Raw genomic sequence first — 20,262 nt, 5'->3', positions numbered from 1 at the left:
GACATGGATCGATCGACGGGTCATGTTGATCATCCCCGTCCCTCTGCACCACCTCATCTCGAGTTGTTCGATTTGAATGAATACCTGCCGCAGGAAGAGGGACAGTTGGAACATGACCTTCAGCACTGGTATGAATATGGTGGAGTGAGTGCTCCGGGGATGAATGGTTCCAGTTTGAACAACACTGGTGGTGCGAGTTGGCCAGATGTCGGTGCTTCTGATGGTGGTGGTGGAATGGACCACAGAGTGTCTCAAGGTCATCCGTATAATTTACGGACACTGACTGTGCCACCGGATAAATACAAGCCATATTTGTATTCGAAGAAGGTGCTGAGGAAGTAGTCTGTTGCAATTTATGTTGTACTCTTTGACCTTAGCTTTGTTTTCAGTGGTGTACTCTGTTTGAGATTAGTCTGTCGCACTTTTAATCTAAATATTTATTTATTATTTAGTGTTTAACGCATACAACCCTACTCTACACAATAACATAGAAAGCTTACACACTAGTTTAAAATAGATAATGAAGTTACATAAAAAGTTACATAAGAAGTGCAACTACTATTGACCTCCGGCGGAGCTTGGACCTACGCGCTGAGGACATCGCCTGCGGATATGTCCCTCGCGTCCACATATAGTACACCGACGAGGACCACACATATCCGGCGAATCCATCTCATTCAAGTAGCGGGTTGACTTCGGTATTCCTTTTGTTGCGCACCTCAATGTACAGTTGGCTATCACCTTTGCTCCTTCATATCTATCCCACGTAGATGGGTCACCCATCGGAACAAGCTTGCCTTTGTACACCTTGCAAATTTCAGACATCTTGTACACGTCATGCACATATACTAGCCAATCAAGACGTTGGTTAGCGCAGCATGCAAGAACGTGGTGACATGGGAGTCGCTCGACCTGGAAATGGCCACAGTCATAGTGTCGTTGCGCAAGGTTAACAATGTAAACGGAACCATCTTGCATTTTGCAAACCTCAAACATCTCATTGCGCCTGTTGAACCGATTGACCACAATGTTTTCTGCACGTTGAAAGCTTTCTTCAACTCTCTTCGTTGCAAATTCCGAATACGTGAATCCGTTGTGGACACGCTCATGAGCCTTGGCGCTCTTCCGAGTAAATAATTCGTTCAGTCGATAGAAAGTAGACCTAACAATGGCAGTCATAGGAAGGTTGCATGCACCCTTCAGGACAGAATTTATGCACTCTACCAAGTTTGTCATCATATGTCCCCAGCAATGACCCCCGTCGAATGCCAACACCCATCTCTGAATACCGATGTCATTGCACCATTGAGTATATACCTCACCCCGCTCTTTTAGCCTCTGGTAGTTTTTGTTGTACTCCTATTCCATCTTACAATAGCCTGTTGAACAATTTATTTAACCGTAAGCAGATACCACAAAATTACTATGAATAGGACCATAATAGCGAAATGAAATACCTGTGTTAACCACAAGTTTATGCAAATACGGAGCCTTGAACCTCATTAAGAATTTAGACCCGATGTGCTTGATGCAGTACATGTGTCACGCTCTTGGTGGTGACCATGCACCGTTACTGCGAGCTACTGCAGCGTCAATGGAGGTATGGTGCTCAGAAATAATCCCCACGCCATCAATGGTAACAACATATCTCCGCAAATTTGTTAGGAAAAACTCCCACGTGTTTGTCGTCTCATCCTCGAATATCATAAATGCAATGGACACAATGTTTCGGTTCTCATCTTGTGCAACCACAACCAGAAGTGCACCTTTATATTTACCGTACAGGTGCGTGCCATCAACCTGCACCAGTGGCTTGCAGTGTTTGAATGCTACAATACACAGATAGAAGCTCCAAAAAATGCGGTGCAGTACTCTTACACCTTAAACCTCCTCACTCTCACGGTAAACGGAGAGCATTTTAATTTGCACACGAGACCTTGGCATCTTCGCAGTCATTGTTTTCAACCATACTGGCAGAGTCTGGTAAGAAACTTTCCAATCACCGAAAACTTTTGCGACAGATTTCTACTTTGCCAACCAAGTCTTGCAGTAACTTACAATGTAGTTGAACCTGGATTAAAGTTCTATAATAATAGACTTCTCCTTTATCGACGGGTCTGCTTCGACCAACGGCCTAATAGTCTCTGCAATTGTGTTTGAGTCCAACTTGGTATGATCTTATGAAATCGTGCCCATGGTACACGTGTGTTTTCCATTGTATCTTCTTGTCTCCCAACAAGCTTTCTTTCGAATCAAGCTAGCTCGGATAAGCCAATCGCACCCTGCACCATAGACCTTGCATTTCGCATAGAATGTCTGCTGCTCAGACTCATACACAATGTAATTAACTTCTTTAAAGATAGTGTAGCTTTTGATTGCAGATATTACCGACTCTCTCGAACCAAATTCCATTCCGACACTAAATTCACCATCTTTCGCCGCAGCGTTGCCTTCACCTACGACATGCGCACCACCATCAGTCAGACAAGGCAAATAAAATAAACACTATAGGTAACTTGAATTAATAATCATAACATACCCATATTCGCATACTTAGGAAATTTCGGGGCATGCATGGCTTTGAGATCTAGAGTCCACATAAAAGACGGAACACCAAACGGGTGCTGGCTTACAATCACATCCGCTTCATTTTGCATTGCCGGATTGCCTGCCAAGTCTCCGTCATCATTTTTGTCATCGACTTCATAGTTGGCTTCGAACTCCTCTTCACTGTCATTATTATCTTCTTTCCAATCTATATCCCTAAGCTCATCAACATTGACCTTCTCGCCAACCGTGCCCAACCCCGACTGCTGTTCGAACTCAATGTATAGCTCTATCAGCGGCACATGAAATCAGGTTTGTTGATAAATATATAACATCTATTGTATACTGGCATTGTCAGTGATGGGCATTATTTGAAACTGTATCAGCCCACCAAATACTTGTACAGGATTTCAGTATAAAATGTTGCTCACCCTTTTCGAAATGTGGCTTTGAATGTTATTACAAAACCCATTTTGCAACTCTATAAAACTCATGGTACATGGAATAGCAAATGACAACGGACATTCACAAATAAAAGTCACTCATTCATGTGTGTTTGGTATAACCTCACCGTTATAATACACTCGCAAATTTGCAGTATTTTCCATAACTTCAACCTCACCTAATCCGACTTTTTTGACACACCTAATTGCCAAAGAAACTAAGAACTACGACATATGTGCAAGAAAGAAGAATAGGATGAGTAGAAGTGGAGTCAGGCAAGTTGAACGAGTCTTACTTTGTATTTATAGGCAGGACTCTTGATTAAAATATTTTTTTTTATACAAAACGCAACCTGCGTTTTTAGTTTTCCAAAAAAAAAATCTGACAGTTCATAAAACGCAACCTGCGTTTTGCATCTTCCAAAAGAAAAGCTGATACAAAAAAGCAAAACGCAAGCTGCGTCTTGTTATTTCAAAAAAAATTTACTGCCCATCACTAAACGCAGGCTGCGTTTAGGCTAAAACGAAATAAAAAAATTTGAAAATCTTGCAAAAAAACAAAACGCATGCTGCATTTTGTTTAGTTTTTGAACAATAAAAAAATGAAAAAAAGAGTAAAATGTAGGTTACATTTTGGGCTAACACCATAATAGTAAAATTTTGTCCATATATCCATTTCATTGCACAACACCAACAGTTTTTTCATAACGAAAAAAATCAGCCAATGCAACCTGCATTTTTGAATTTCAAAAAAATATTAAAAAAGAAAAAGTATATGAAACCAAGAGGTTACTAGCCAAAAACTAAACAAAACTACATTAAGTCACCAAAAAAAAACAAAACTACATTAATTTATATTAATAATTAATTTTAAATTTTTTAAATTCAAAATTTAAAAAATTTAAAATTAATTAAGTAAACCTAATTAAAACGTCTTTTCTCTCACATTAACCTACACACTTCCAACAATCACACACACAGACCTCTCTCTCACCGTCAGGCCCTCTCCGCCTCCCCACTACGATCCACTCCTCTTTTATCACTCTTTTATCACCGACATCTGGCTTGTCGGATTTGCCACCGTCGACAAAAACCGCTTCCCTTTCGCGAACCAGATCGGATTCAAGGTTATATTCATATCTCTTTTGGTTCTTTATATTCTCCTAGGAGTTTCTTGACTGTTATGATCTAGTTCCCTTCCATGGAATGCGCCTCTTTTATGTTTGGACACACTCTTTTCTTATTTAAAAAAAATATATGTAATTATTAATCTCCTTGAGATTTGAAATGAAGGGAGAAGAGAATTTTGCTTCCTCTATCTTTTCCTTCTAATCCAGAAAAATAGAAAAAAAATTTTCAAGTGGCCTTTTACTTGATCTTTACCATGTGCTAATTGGTATTTATTATTTGCTGCGTTGTTGAAACACAGGAGTTAAACACTGCCGAGGATTTCATCACATTGTATGAAGAGATTCTACCTTGTAAACAATCGTTTTGGAATATTAGGTGCCGTGTTGATGATTAAAGAGACTGCAAACTACACACTTGATCTTAGTCAAAAGGAGTCCTTGAACAATTATAGAAATATAAAAAAACATTCATTTAATATGAAAAAAAAAAAACATTCTAATACTTAACAAAAGAAATATCCAGTTATATTTTAGCAAAAATAATTAAATATCTATAAAATTTAAAAAAAAATATAAAATTTTTAAAGAAATAGAGACAGTCACATTTGTAATACAAAAAAATTCGAAAAATATATAGAAGAACATTTATTTAGTATGAAAAAAAAACATTCTAATACTTAACTGAAGAAACATCCATATATATTAACTCGTAGAAATTTTAAATTTATCCAAAGATATTTAGCTGGTTTTTGGTTAATACCCTTTTGGTTCCTACCATTGTTCATTGAAAAAATACTGATTTGATAAACGCAACTTGTGTATGGGCTTATTTCAAAAACAAACAAAAAAAATTCAAAAAGTTGCCCGTCATAAAAAACAAGCTACGTTTGAGTTGTTTCATAAAAAAAAAATAAAAAAATAAAATGTAAATTGCAATTTTGACTGATATTATAATAGCGCAAATATTTCATACACATCTATTTCATACACATCTATTTCGTGAATTTTTTATTTTTGATATTAGAGTGGTAATGATATTTTTTTAAAATATGAATTGTTGGATATTATTCTCCTCAAATGTAGAATCGTTTAATTAGAGAAGTAAAAATTGGACCATCTGATTTGTTAGAAGTACAGAAATTAAACCGTTCGATTTGTAGAAATATAGGAATTGAATCTTTCAATTTATATAGGTACACAAATCGAACCGTTCGATTTGTAAGAAATACCGAAATAGGACTGTCCAATTTGTTTTAAAAAAATAAAAAATTTAAAATACAAAAATCAAACCCTCTAATTTATATATTTTCTACAATTTTAAAAAATATCAAAAATTACAATATTAAAACATATCACCACTTTTACTTTGATATAAAATAAAAATAGCCTCTATTTCGTTGCATTACCCCGTAATTATTTTCTATATGGAAAAAAATCAGCCTCTTTTGATACCTAATTAGTAAACCAATTCTAAAAGTATAATTACTTGAATAAATTTTTAGTGCATATATGTATATTTCGGTAACTCAGGCTTATCTTCTTCTTCTTAAGTTCTGAACCCTTTTTCTGCTGATAATACGAAAGCAGCTTCAAGTATTCAACTTTCAAAAGGTCATTCCATTTTTGATGTCCCTTCTTCACCAAAACCGTACAATTCCCGATGGTTCGTTTCGTCCTAAAATCCACTGAACCTGGGGAACAGGTTTGTTACTAACTCACAACTATCTCTATCACTCTCCTCAATCCTTGTTCCCTGCGTAATTTAATATTCAGGGGGTATGCAAATTGCTTCCTTTTAATGCTTAAATGGGTTCATGGAAGCTCCTTTATAATTATATAACCTTCTCCTTAAAAGGGGTTGTAAGAAGTTTGTGATGTTCATTTTTTATTTATGTTTTCCAACCTTTGTTAAAAGCAGCAACAGCAAAAGCAAAAGGGAGAATGGCTAGCAGGGAGTTTCAAGCCAGAGAACTTTGTTCCGGGTCTTGTTATTGGTTTCATTTTTGGGTTGTTGTTGGACTTGACAAAGCCCGGTAAATTTCATCTTCCCAAGAAAAATTTCTCATCTGGCAAGGCTCAACACCAATTGTCAGTATCTAGTAATGGTGATCAAGACCTGAAAATGGTTAGTCCTTTAGTTTGTTATAATCCGTTTCATCATCAATTTCTCATATTATGGGAGTCTTTTTGAGTTTTGATTTTTAGTTGGTTATTAGGTTAATGTATCTGATTGAAATGGTGACTTTTAGTATGAAAAGGATTCGTTTATTGAACTTGTTGGATGGTTGAATTTATACGATGTAAAATCTCAAAAGTTCAATCTGCAATTCTACAAAAGAAACAACCTATGAAACAAACTTTTGAGGTGAATACATAAATGCTATTGATACTGGGAAGAATTGAACCAGATTGTGTTGCATAAATAAAAAGAAAGAAAAAGAAATCAAAGATTGCATAATAAATTTTGAAGTAGTGTATGGCAATGGCATCAAGTCTCTGTTAAGGATCATGCCTCTGATTAGTTAGCATTGGTAGTTAGGGATTAGAATAAAACAGGGTGATAGAGATACAGATATTGGAGTTTAGTAAATAGGAATTCAGGAATTTAGTTTAGCAAGCAATTTCTTCAATGAATAGTCCAAACTTTCTGTTGATTCCATGCTTAATTCTGGTGCAGTTCTATCTGTTTGCTTTTAATTCTCAAGGAAAAAAAAGGTTCTGATTTCAATGGCAACCTCTGTCAGGTGCTAGTTGTAAGGCAAGACCTAAAGATGAAATCTGGAAAGATTGCGTCGCAATGTGCTCGTAAGATAAGAACCAATTTGTTAATTTCGTCAAGGATCTACTTCTGACCATTGCAAACTTCCTTATGCCTTTGCTTTTTCCGCTTTTTGCAGATGCTGCCACTGGCATGTATGCTGAATTAATCCACAGGTACTTTTGTTCTGATAAGTTTCCTTATTCCTTACCTATAAAGCACGAGCAAATGGAAAAACTTATGTAATTTTTGTAAAATGTTTCCCATTAGCCATGAAGATGATGATCATTTTACTTGATGGTGCATTTGCTGGTGTAATAAAACTCAACTACTGAATACTTTTGCAGCAACCGTTCACTTTTGAGACAATGGGAAAGCTGCGGCCAGCCAAAAATTGTTGTGACTTGCAGGAATCAACAAGAAATGTAAGCAGATTATTTTATTCTAAATACTTTAATTTCATTTCTTGTTTTCAGAAACAATGAACCTGATAATTTTAATCAGGAATAAGCTGAAGGACACAGCTGATAGTATTGGCCTTCCAACCTTTGTTGTTGCTGACGCTGGGCGAACACAGGTAATACTTATTATGTGGCATAAAAATGGAGAATATAATACCATGTTTTCACAAACCTCTATCAGGGAGTTAGTGGGTTGTAGCGAATTCCAAGTGAAATTACTAATAGTTACTTCTTAAGAAATGTAAAAGTGTTAAAATTTGAATGGTCGCCTTTCATCTCCTTGCACCATTTTGAGGTAAAGAGATTACTTCCCATATTTGGGCATAAGAAATCTGAATCCACAATTTCCCAAGAGTTATTGTGATAGTTACAGCTGCAAAGTCCTTTGTAATAATCTATACTCCTTGAACTTTATTTTAGGACCTTTATAGTCCTAACTTTTACTGCTAGATTTTAAAACCCATGTTATCCATTGGAACCTTTATTTTATGATTGTATCATTTGGAAAATTTAGTGTTGCTGGTTATTTATAGCAATATAGTATTGCTAAAGCTTTAATATATGCAGGTTTCGGCAGGATCAAAGACTGTTCTTGCTGTTGGACCTGGTAATCTTCTTGTTGCTTTGTATTTCATGTATGATCAAACTTGTGCATGAAAAATCATAATAGGAAAATTAGGAATGTAAATAGCATAGAAATTGAATGCCTCTCTGCCTTGGATTTGATGCCGATGTTTACTTTCTATTTTGAGGGTTTGTTTAAGAGTGCTTAGAAGAATTAATAGGGTTTCAAAATTATGTCTTCAGGGCTTGTTTGGGTGAGTTTCTAAGAAAAGATATTTTTCGAGTTATCTTTTTTTAAAAGATCTTTTAGAAAAGTAAAAGTAATTTTATTTTTGGATATCTCATGTAAAAAGATCTTTTTATCTATCAATTATGTTTGGGTTACAATAAGATAAAAGTACTTTTTTGTTTATTTATTATGTGAAAAACATCCTTTTTTATAAGGAAAAAAGATCTTTTAAAACAAGATGTAAATTGTAGTTTCTCAAAAAATATATTTTTTTATTTTTTTAGTGCTTTTTTACTTTTACTAATAGAAATTTGCCAAACACACTAAAAAATACAAAATGATCTTTTTCATTGAAAAAAAATATTTTTCTATTGATTTAATGGCGTCCAAACAAGCACTTAATGCATCGAAAAAACTTACCACACTTGAAACCTTAAGAAGTTCATTTAAGCCACTTGCAAGCAATATCTTTTATTCCAAGTGCTTGTGTGTCATTGAATTCACTATAATATGTTGCTTTCTGATTCTGAATGAATGGCTAAAACTTTATTGCTGATTTTGTTCAGGACCAAAATCATATGTAGATTCAGTGACTGGGAAGTTGCCCCTACTTTAACAGAATTCAGAAAAATAAACCTTGTAATGATAAATTTCATGACCTTTCCTCCCATTTGTATCTTCATTTTGGCCATTGCAACCTCACTTTAGGTAGTTTATAGTTGGTAGCACTCAATAGTACTAATTTGTAGTTGGAGCTTATTTTGATTCCCTCATATTCATTGCTACATTTATTTTTATATCTCACATTATTCAGAATTTCAGATGTATGAATTTCTGTATCCTGATCACCAGAGATGAATAGAACACTATTTTTGTTTTTTTTAGATTTATTGTGAGAAAGTAAGGGAACTATTGTTCGTTAAAATGTAACAAAAAATTAAATTTTAAAATATACACATCACTTACTTTTTAAATATTTTATGAAAGTCTACATAAAATAATTGTCACAAAAAAGTTATAAATTTTAAAAAATACCAATCACTATCTTTAAACTAAATTTTGCATCAACTTGGTCTCTGTTTATTTTAGCGAAAGTCAACACTGCCTCTAATAAAAAAAATGTTCTATTAAAAAATCAGTTAAATGGTAACGTAAATTAATTGTGGGATTTTATTTGTAATTAGGATTGGTAATACTAACTCTATTTGTAGATATTCAATAGGGTCTGTTTGGATAGGTTTATAAGTGATTTTTTTTTTAATTTTTAACTTATGAAAATGTGTAATATTAATGTCTGGTACAATTTTTAAAATAAAATTGTAATTTTTTAAAAAGCTATTTTGGTGCTTAAAGAGAAGTTAAAAAAAAAAGACTTCTCTTATAATAAAAAGTTTTTTTATCACTTTTTTTTAAAATAAATACTTTTAGAACTAAAAATTAAACACAAAATAACTTATTTATAAGTTACTTTTAATATAAGCATTCATTGTGAACAACTTCAAAATAAGTAACATCAACATTGTGAACAACTTGAAAATTTTTTAAGCTTTTAATATTACTAGCTTTTAACAAAATCCAGTAAATTGATGATTGTTGTATTTAATTAAAATTTTGCTTCATCAATTCTTTAATCGTGTTTCATAAAGATTCTTGTATATATGAGGTGGTGCAAGTTTATTTAATTTTTTAATCAATATTACCTTCTTTAAATCAAACTTGCAGAATAAATAATTTCAAGCGTCTTCTTCAATTTATAAAATAACTTGATCTTCAAAGACTTTGTAAATATATCTGCTATTTGTTTTTTAGTAGGACAATACTTGATAACAACTTCTTTTTCATTCACGAACTCTCTAATTTTGTAAAATCGAATATTAATATGCTTTGATCTACCATGAAACATTGGATTTTTGTAAAGTGCAAAAGCTAACTTGTTATCACAAAATATTGTTGTTGGAATACTTTGTTTCTCGTTCAATTATTTAAGAATTCTTTTTAGCCAAACTGTTTGCGTTGCACAACTTGTTGCTACTATATATTTTGTTTCTGCGGTAGAAAGAGCAACTACTGATTGTTTTTTCGATGACCATGAAATTACACCAAAACCAAGATGAAATACAAATCTTGAAGTACTTTTTCTTGTTTCTATATCTCTTGCCAATCACTATCAGTGTAACCGATAAGATTCACTTTACTAGTATTTTCATAATAAATATCATCATTTAAAGTACCTCCGATATATCGAAGAGTCCATTTTACAGCTTGCAAATGGTTAGTATAAGGTTCATCCATTAATTTGTTAAGCAATCCAATTCCAAACACGAAATTTGGTCTAGTCGCAGTCAAGTACCTTAGACTTCTAATCAAGCTTTTGTAATATGTGAAATTTACTGATCTTTCTTTATCTTCTCTTTGTTGGGAATAAGACACCATTCCCCCTTGAGAAAACACCTTTGACAGAGAAATAAAATAGACACAATCACAACACAAGAATTTAACGTGGAAACTCCAATTACCGGAGAAAAAACCACGGCCGTTGTCAAATGACAACCAGAGAATATCACTATGTGAAAATTGTTACAACACATAGACTTCTTTCTCTCACCGGCACCCCAGTACACCCACACTCTCTCAAAGCAAATATCTAACTACACCTCACAACACTCTCTAATCAAAGAGTACAGAGGAAAAGAAAAATCAGATACAAGCTTAAAGTGTTTCTGACTGGTGCAAAAACAAATGGAGAACTTAGCCTCATATTTATAGCCTAGGCCACCCACTCCATTTGCTATCCTGAGTAATGTGGGACTAATTCAACCAAATCCTAACAATCTCCACCTTGATTGAAATAGTCACACATCTTCAGCTTCCATTGTCAACACCAACAATTCTTTGCTGCCATTGTCTATACCGACAATCATAGTTCAGAGAACTATCATACTCAACCATGAAAGTATACTCACTTGGAATTAGACCACTCCAAGCATTTCACCTTGGTACAGATCGAAACCTTGCTGAAAATTCATGGTGCAACTTCCAAATTGGCTTTTCCTGGAAGTTCTTCAGCTATCGACCTAACTCCGCCACACACCTTGCATCTTAACGCCAACCAATGCCCGTGTGCAATTGTGGACCCGATTGCCACAATTCATCCTTATCCATGGCAGTGCGGTAATACCATGAGGATACTTCTTGTCTTCTAGAGAACATCATCTTCTCTCATAGAGAGAGCAATCAGAGATCTTCTCCTTCAACGCCTTGTGCAAACTTGATTGTATCAACACATCCTTGACTTGTATTTGCCACAAGCCAAAATTGATTCTTCCATCAAATTTCTCTATTTCAAGCTTCACAGCACTTGAATATCCTGACATTGTTGCAACCGTATACTGGAATAGTATAACTCAACCGTGCACTAGGAAGGGTCCCCAGGAAAGCGAGGTGGGTCACAATGGACACACTTAAATACCAAGTCTTTCCTTAGCCAGAACCTTTCCAAACAGCACTCTCACAGTGTCACACTGCCTTCCAGCAACAACAACAGCAACCAAAGATCAACCTCAAGCCACAGGACAAAATTCTTTTCTGATGTGGAAGGTCAGACTAGGCTACAACCACAGAGCATACTAAGAATAAATCCCACCGAACCGAAGCTCTTGATACCACTTGTTGGGAATAAGACACCATTCCCCCTTGAGAAAACACCTTTGACAGAGAAATAAAATAGACACAATCACAACACAAGAATTTAACGTGGAAACTCCAATTACCGGAGAAAAAACCACGGCCGTTGTCAAATGACAACCAGAGAATATCACTATGTGAAAATTGTTACAACACATAGACTTCTTTCTCTCACCGGCACCCCAGTACACCCACACTCTCTCAAAGCAAATATCTAACTACACCTCACAACACTCTCTAATCAAAGAGTACAGAGGAAAAGAAAAATCAGATACAAGCTTAAAGTGTTTCTGACTGGTGCAAAAACAAATGGAGAACTTAGCCTCATATTTATAGCCTAGGCCACCCACTCCATTTGCTATCCTGAGTAATGTGGGACTAATTCAACCAAATCCTAACACTCTTAACATACAACTTGAACTTCTCTTCGATTGGAATAGGAACTGGTTTTAAATTTTTTATATGAAATTTTTTTAAAATATCATTTGCATATTTCTTCTATGAAATAAAGATTCTATCATCTTTTTGAACTACTTCAATGCCAAGAAAATAAGACATCAAGACCATATCCGTCATTTTAAAGCGTTTTATCATAGTTTTCCTTAATTTTAAAGTATTTTAAACGCGAGACATTTAAGTCTCCCAGGAACTAATTTGTCCTTATATATTTTTGACGGATAAATTTAAATATTTCGTATTTTAGAAAGTCAATGACCGTTTTGTATTTTTAATTAGTTAGAGACTTAGAATTTGTTTGAAAACTATTTAACATGAAAAAAGAATTCTATTTCCTTTAAGAAAAGAATCATTTCTATTTAAAATTCAATTCTATGATTTAAAAAATGATTATAATATATTAATATAATAAAATTAAAATTTAAAAAGTATAAAAATTGATTTAAAAATTAAACTCCTTTTGATCTAATTTATAAATAAAAAAATAAAAATAAAAATTATCAAAAAAATTTTAAATCATTCATTTTTAATTATTCTAAAATAAAAAAATAATTTAATTCTTGAATAAATTCTAATTCTTAATATTTTAAACAATCTCTTATATATCTTTGAATTAAAAAGTGGAGGATGTATTAACTATTTATCTTTTTTTATATAATAATGATAACAATAAAGAAATAAATAATAAAGAGAAAAACCTCCGAAAAACCCTTGTCCTGCAGCTTCTTACAGCTGACTGGAGTCTGAAAGCCCTAATTCCTGCTGCTGATTTCTCCAATGGCTTCTCGTTACAGATCTCTCTCGCGACCCGCATTTACCCTCATCAAATCCACACTCACCAAACCCACTGCCACGCCAAAGCCCTCACCTTCCCTCCTCAACACTTCTACTTCTTCTTCTTCCTCCGCCGCACTTTCAAGGCAAAGTCTCGTATTTCCCCCCAATTCAATTAATAAAGGAACCGCTTTTCAGAATAATTGTTTCCTGTTTCGATTCAGTGCTCAATCTTTTCTATTTTTTGTATATTTTTAAATTGTTTTACAGGTCGGTTTCTCGGCTGGGGTGCGTGCAGTCCCTGCTTCCGCTGCACTCGGCGGTGTCTTCGGCGCGCCTGACATCTTGCCTCGGCGTTGATTCGAGGAGCTCGAGATCGTTGTCTCAGGGTATGCTCTGCAGTGCCAACCCCGGAGTTTGATAAAAATGCTCCAAATTTGTTTTTTTGTTTCATATCTGTAAGCAACTTTTTAACTCTAATGTGTGTTTGTTTATTTCCTTTACCCCTTATAGTCTTGCATTGCATTGTGTTTGAATCCTTTTCTGTGCTTGATATCATAAGTATGAGTGTGCTTGACTGGGTGCAGGAAACTAGGATTGTAGAAAATAGAATGAGCTCATTCATGATTAGGTTTGAGGTTTTGGTTATTCATGTTATTCTGAGCTCTAGCTTGGAAAACACACTGAGTGTAACTAGGAGAACCAGAATGACTCTGAAGCTCTTTGTCATTTTGTGGGTCAACTTATTGGCTACGAGGCTACGACTTTGAGCTGATGAAGGCTAATAGTTTGATTGTTTTTTCCTTCGATGGTTTTTGTATGCACGATGAAGCAGATGATGAGTCACTATTCACTATGCAAGGGATATGTGCTTTAAGTTCTAGTCCAAATGTTTGCACAAGAGAAATGAAAACAAATATACATGTTTAGCTTCTGAGTCTCAGCCTGTTTCATTTCCTTCAAGGTTACGTATAGTGTACAATTTTGCAAAACAAAAATGTTGTCATAAGGTTTCTTTAGTCAATATAAGATTATTGGTTTTGCTTAGGGGGTAGGCTTGATCTATCAAATATTCTCATTTGTGATGTATGATGTGTTTGTTTAAGTAAACATAATCTGGTTTTATGGGATTTTTTCTTTTAAAGAGTACTTTTATTCAGAAGTTACCCTTTTTAGTTTGAGTTGGGAAAAGATCCACTAAATGCTCAAAGAAACAAGCCTTATTCATATAATCAATTGCCAGTCAGGCATTGTCAGCAATGATTAATCAAAGGAGATTACAGATGGAGTTCCTTTATGCATGTCAAATACCAGCCATCATGAATTTTATGTAAAGATGGTTCAATCTGTTTATGCTTATTAAGTCCTTTTAAGCATGTGATTTGCTTTTATATTGATTTATTTGAGTGATTGTATGTTGTATAGATGAGTATACATACTAGTCAAAACAGAACTGAAATGGATCAATTGGAGAGAAAGTTGTTTAAGCATGTATTTTGGAAGAATATCGTCTTAGGTTGGTTTGAGCATTTGTGGAGAAAGCCTATAGAAGCCCTAATAGTAAGGAGCATAGATCAGCTGGAGGATAATCCAATAGCTTGAGCCAGTGAGAGTTCAAGAAAACAATTGAGACGTCAAAAAGGTGTAGATTTCAATGGTTCAACAACTGCTTGTTTAACGATAGAATACTAGCATTGTTTGATCCATGTATCCAAGATCAATAGCAGCTAATATTTTCCTATGTTGGAAATAATTGTGTATAGGTCCACATTCCAGCACAAGCATTTCTTGGGAGTGCCCAACTAAATCATTTTCACTTCTTTGCTTAATGAAGACTTCCTATTTATTTCATGTTTCAAGGCACACTGGCGGTCTACTTTGAATCTTTGATATTAGGTGTGAGTTATTTAATTTGGTAAAGAGGTGAATTGTTTTGGTGACTTTTGTTATTGGAACAAACAATGCGACCTTTTGTTGCTATGACTAGTTTTGTTAGTTAGGCAGGATAAACAACAATAACAACAACAAAGCCTTATTCCACTAGATGAAGTTGGCTATATGAATCAAACGATATCATTGTGCCCTATCATATATCATATGAAAAAGTCTAGAGAGCTAACTACGATATAAGCCAACTCAAGCCAACCCCCTTTTATCTCTAATTTTGAAACTCGGAAAATTAAGATAGTGGGAAGTTATTATTGTTTTTTGGTAATAGACTTGTTTTTCAACTAGTTTTCTCTAGTTGGCTACACTCTTAGCTGGTTCCCTAGCGGAACTCATCATATTTATAGTGAGTCCAATTACACATAGATCTCCTTTGACCATCTCGTGTATGGTCTTTTTGGGTCTTTCTCTATCTTTCACTACCTATCTACTTTCTGATCCACCATCCTAACCAAATGTTCTACCGATCTTCTTCCCTCATGTTGAAGCCACCTAAGACAGGATTTTACTTCTTTTTAATAATAGGCACTACTCAAACTTTCTCTTTTATATTCTAGTTCCTTATTTTGTCCATACATGTTTGGTTGCTTGTTATCTAAGCATCCTCATATATGCCACACTAAGTTTATGTTCCTATTCATCTTTTGCCGACCAATATTTCATTTCATATAACATAGTTGGTCTAATGGCATTGCGATAAAATTTACTTAGGCAGTATAACATATGCAGTAAAATTCAAATCCTTTTTTCTAAGAAGGATGGAAGGATACAAAGGAAATTGGTTGTTTGAGGAAGAACTATTAGTGACGAGTTCTTACCATTACCCTTAGCACACATTTCACTAACTCATTCTTCCACTATATCAAGATGAATCAATGTTTTGCTTGTAGCTTGCTAGTTTCATCGGTGCGTTTTTATTTTTTTAATTTTTTTATTCATTGACTTGTTTCATCAGTGTGATAATGCAACTATGCTGCAGTCCACTTTTTCAATTTTCTTAAGTCAAAGGATATAATGGTAACACATTACAGATTTACCCTTTATACTTGCCCTTGTGCGATGAGTTTCTCGATGACGTTTGTCAGTTTTAATAATACCTATAGACTCTTTACATATTTATATTATATGTTGAAGAAACAGCATTTAAGATTCTTAAATGTTACATTCATCTCTATCTAGGGTAAAAGTGGTGTGTGTTAATTTGTTATCTCCTTTGCCTAGCCATTCTTCTGTAGAAGAAACTTTTCATCTGTAAGCCAGTGCTCATAAGTGTTTGTCTCTTTTCGATTTTCTCAGAAATGGGTCTCGGCACGCCTCGATAAGAGATGTAGAAGATTGTTGATTGATGGATTAGAATCATCATTCATTTTGCTGAGATGCTTCTTTATGCTAATTGTCTTATGTTTTCAGCAGTTTGGTATAATAGCCTATAAAGTTGGAAGGCTCTGTGGTTATTGTTTCAGTGAAATCCTTGAAAATGTTAAAATCATTACTCTATTACTTGGTTTAAAGATCAAAATTTTGGCAATGTCACTTGGTGAATAAAAAAATATATTGCTGATTCAGTTCCCCATCAAATCTGCTCAATTCCAGATTAAATTTGCAGTTATAATCAGTGTATTTGCATGTCATGGTTAAGTGGAATGAACAATTTGATTTTCATTTAGGTATGAAATGTATGTACCCGAGAAAGAACTTCGTTAGGGGGGAAGCACTTTGCCATCTTCTCACATGCTAAATGCCTCATTCGTTTCTATTATTCTTATTTTTATTTTCACTGTTGTTTTTTTTTTTTTAATTTTTTCATAAAATCTTTAACAGGAAATATTCAAAATAAAAAAGAAATCAATCAGACGAGAAAGATGTCTATTATTCTGTTAAAATGTTATATGCACACTAAAAATTAGTTAAATTTATTACAATGAATTTATATTTTAACGTGTACGTGTATTTTATATTGGTTACTAATTTTTAGTGTACATCTAATTAATATGGTTGTATTTTATTTGATTTTTATTTTATTTCTCGTTTCCATTATTTACTTAACTAAATATGGGTCGGAGAACATTTATAATTTAAACAAAAACCAAACATATCCTATTATCTTTGGAGTATTTTTCAATTTTTGAGGGTACAATATTGGGTATATCTTTTAGGTTAGGGGATGTGCACGTGCAAAAGTAGGAAGATGTAGACCATCAATGGCAGTGTCTCCAAGTTTGTGTGTGAAACAGCCTTGATGAAAGGGATTATGTCTCCATGATAAGCATACATTTGCATGTGGGAGCATCACTCTTATGTGCCTTACACTATACTACTTTATTTCTCCAAATGCCTAAGAATCCATCCCATGTGTAAACCTTACCCCTCTTGTTTTCCTGCACTTTGAAAGCTTCATCATTAAAATAAACTACTTTCAATGAGTTTTTTGAGTTTGAGTTTGAGTTGGACCTAGTTATTGCTTTTGTTAGGGTTTAGGGTTAGCACACATGCGCGCAAATTATGTTAGGCTCCATTTGATTAGTGTATACTGCGAGAAACAAATACTAAGGATTAGTTTGGCTAAACTTCTTAAATAAGTTCTTTTGAAAAAGGAGCTTAAAATATAAGGACTTTTATTAATAACAACTTTTAAAGTGTTTGGAAAGTTATTATAGAAGTCCTTGTTTTAAAGTTGTGCATTAAATATGAGTGATAAAATAGCTTTTGAAAATAGGAGAAGTCACATTTTTTAACTTTTTCAAAAGCTCTTAAATAACTTTTTAAAAAGTTAGAAGTTTATCTAAAAAATTATACCAAACACTATTAATGTAACTTTTTATAAGTCAAAAGCTAAAAAAAAAAGTAGCTTTTGGAATTTTTCAAACGGACCCTAAGACATAAACACCAAAGATATATACACAGTACTAATGTCTACCTATTATGTTTGACAAAACAAATATATAAGATACACATTGTGGAAGTGGGGAAGTACGTTGTAGATCTATGAGGAGGAGAAGGAAGAGGAGAGGCGGTGAGAGGAGGGGAGGCACTGAATTTCAATGGGACGAGAGAGGGACAGGGCAGGCTGAGGGAAGGTAAGGGAAGAAGAGAGATAAATTACTCTTAAAATTTGAATGGTAAAACTATAAATATGAAAAATAGTAAGGGTAAAAATATTAAAAAAAAAGTTAGTGTCACTAATTAAAATATATTTAAGTTTAAAAGAGAGATACTAAATACATATATTTTGTATGTATTTATGTGTCAATGTATCTATTAAAAATTTATGTCGCACCAAACAGTGGGCATGAGTACTACAAAGTATAATATTATTGTTAAGTGTTTAACAAAGGAATTAATTATTTGTTATCCCATTTCAGTTTTTTCTTGTTCAAAATTTCATTTTTACCCTACTTTCACATTCGCTCTTCTCACCCCTATCTTTGTTCTTCTCTGTTGGAACCACAATACCATTGACGGCCACTCGTCAACTCCCCAGCAGCCTAATATACACCCAACAATTCTTAAAAATTTAATTTTGATGTCTATTAATGTAAAATAATTTTATACGTGCATCTAATTATATAATGTTACATTAATAAAAATAACTATTTTTCACATTAACTACGTAAATAGTCATTCAAAAGAACGGATATGATTACTCGGCTGTATTTGCCCTATTAGTGCATCAAAATCTATTATCTATTAAATATAAATCTTTAATTTTAGAGCCAAAATGTGTCATATGTCACTTTTTCATTGTAACTGGAATAAAATCTTTCCCTTCAAAATTAAAGAATTCTTTTCTCTTCCTTACTAATTTTATAACAAAAATGTGCTATATGTCACTCTCTCGTTATATTTGAAATTAAATCTTTCCCTCCAAAATTAAAGAATTCATCCCTTCTCTTTACTAATTTTACAACCAAAATGTGCCATATGTCACTCCTCATTTTAATTGAAATCTAATATTTTCTTCCAAAATTAAAGAGTTCTCCCCTCCTCTCTCTTTCTCTCTCTATTTCTCTCATTCCTTCAACCACTCTATCTATTTTATATATCATTATCAATAATTAATAATTAATTACTAATTTGACAATTAAAATGTGCAACATGACATTCTTTAATTGTATTAAAATTAAAATTAAAATTGAAATATATCTATATTATGTATCATATATTACTATCTAATTTAATAATCAAATGTGTCATATGGCACTCTCTTATTAAAGTTGAGAGAAAATATTTTTTTTTCAAAATTAATAAACTCTCTTCCTAAATTATCTCATCTACCTCTCTCGATTTTTCTATTTCTCTCTACTATTTTTATTCTATATATAATTTATATTTTATATTAGTAATTTGACAAATCAAAATATATCATCCGATATTTTTTTACAATTAAAATAAAAATTTTTCTTCCAAAATTAACAAACTCTCACTCTCACTCTCACTCTCACTCTTCATCTTTATCTTTCTCTCTCTTTTCTCTCATTCTCTATTTTGTTATCTTTCTCTTCTATAGAAAATAAAATTAATAAAATAATATAATTATTTAAATAAAAAATATTATTATTATTGTTATTATATGCATAGTTTTTTAGTTTTTTATTTAGTTTTAAATTTTCACCGCTTATCTTTCTAATCTATATTTTTATTTTTCTTCTTTCAAATATTTATTACATATGATTTTGAGAGAATACTAATGTTATAATTAAAAATTTGAATCAAGATTCAATTATTTAAAAAAAATTAATTTTGAATTAATTTTATAAATATTTTAAAAAATTAATTTTGAGTGAATTTTATAACTATCCGTATAATTTTTTATGCTAATATCTAATTATATTTTTATATATATAGAACAAAATATTATTTTTAAATAATAAGTATAAAAATTAATTATTTTTATTTGCGCAACAGATTTAACAGTTAACATATACCTAATTAAATATAAAAGTATACACGTTAAATTGTTTTAAATTTTAGATAACGAATGTTAAAATTAATTATTAATAAAAAATTATACTTTTTTATATAAAAATAATAACAAAAAATCTTATTATTTAATTTTTTATCTACAGATACTTTGGTCTTCTTAGCCAGAGACTTTTGTCAACCTACGACTTTTTTTGTAAAAGTAATTTAATTTTATAAATCTTTTATGTTAGGTATAACCCATACTGTTAGAACAAAGTAAATCATAATTTTAAAACATTTATATTTTCGTAATATTATTACGGATAAAAATACTAGTTAAACTCTAATTCTTAAACCATCAAAATGA

The 20,262-nt window shown here is 32.8% G+C and overlaps 2 protein-coding genes across 3 annotated transcripts; both read left to right on the top strand.

Annotated features, from left to right (window-relative positions):
* Positions 1–5,608: 5,608 nt before the first annotated feature.
* LOC112784889 (uncharacterized) lies at positions 5,609–9,016 on the top strand. Its single transcript, XM_025828225.3, has 8 exons — positions 5,609–5,822; positions 6,039–6,245; positions 6,865–6,925; positions 7,018–7,054; positions 7,226–7,303; positions 7,383–7,455; positions 7,907–7,946; positions 8,699–9,016. The coding sequence occupies exons 1-8, from the start codon at positions 5,781–5,783 to the stop codon at positions 8,746–8,748; spliced, it is 588 nt and encodes a 195-aa protein (XP_025684010.1). The 5' UTR covers positions 5,609–5,780; the 3' UTR covers positions 8,749–9,016.
* Positions 9,017–12,952: 3,936 nt separating this feature from the next.
* On the top strand, positions 12,953–16,571 carry LOC112784786 (protein NONRESPONDING TO OXYLIPINS 2, mitochondrial). 2 transcript variants are annotated; one of them, XM_025828113.2, is made up of 3 exons: positions 12,953–13,192; positions 13,317–13,435; positions 16,290–16,571. In XM_025828113.2, the coding sequence occupies exons 1-3, from the start codon at positions 13,050–13,052 to the stop codon at positions 16,313–16,315; spliced, it is 288 nt and encodes a 95-aa protein (XP_025683898.1). In that variant the 5' UTR covers positions 12,953–13,049; the 3' UTR covers positions 16,316–16,571. The 2 variants fall into 2 exon arrangements, with proteins under 2 accessions (XP_025683898.1, XP_025683899.1); XM_025828114.3 differs by lacking the exon at positions 16,290–16,571 and adding an exon at positions 14,472–14,503.
* Positions 16,572–20,262: the final 3,691 nt, after the last annotated feature.

Source organism: Arachis hypogaea, chromosome 20 (assembly GCF_003086295.3).
Source record: "Arachis hypogaea cultivar Tifrunner chromosome 20, arahy.Tifrunner.gnm2.J5K5, whole genome shotgun sequence".
Lineage (NCBI taxonomy): Eukaryota > Viridiplantae > Streptophyta > Magnoliopsida > Fabales > Fabaceae > Arachis > Arachis hypogaea.
The sequence above is the reverse complement of the archived record's forward strand: the minus strand, read 5'-3'. Positions and strand labels throughout refer to the sequence as shown.

What these genes read in the sequence shown, in the direction of transcription:
- LOC112784889 (XM_025828225.3), top strand. Translation starts at nt 5,781, where the DNA reads ATGGTTCGTTTCGTCCTAAAATCCACTGAACCTGGGGAACAG. An exon ending in GTGATCAAGACCTGAAAATG is followed by an intron (nt 6,246 to 6,864) that starts GTTAGTCCTTTA and finishes AACCTCTGTCAG; the next exon opens with GTGCTAGTTGTAAGGCAAGA. An exon ending in CTGACGCTGGGCGAACACAG is followed by an intron (nt 7,456 to 7,906) that starts GTAATACTTATT and finishes TAATATATGCAG; the next exon opens with GTTTCGGCAGGATCAAAGAC.
- LOC112784786 (XM_025828113.2), top strand. Translation starts at nt 13,050, where the DNA reads ATGGCTTCTCGTTACAGATCTCTCTCGCGACCCGCATTTACCCTCATC. An exon ending in TCCTCCGCCGCACTTTCAAG is followed by an intron (nt 13,193 to 13,316) that starts GCAAAGTCTCGT and finishes ATTGTTTTACAG; the next exon opens with GTCGGTTTCTCGGCTGGGGT. An exon ending in CTCGAGATCGTTGTCTCAGG is followed by an intron (nt 13,436 to 16,289) that starts GTATGCTCTGCA and finishes CGATTTTCTCAG; the next exon opens with AAATGGGTCTCGGCACGCCT.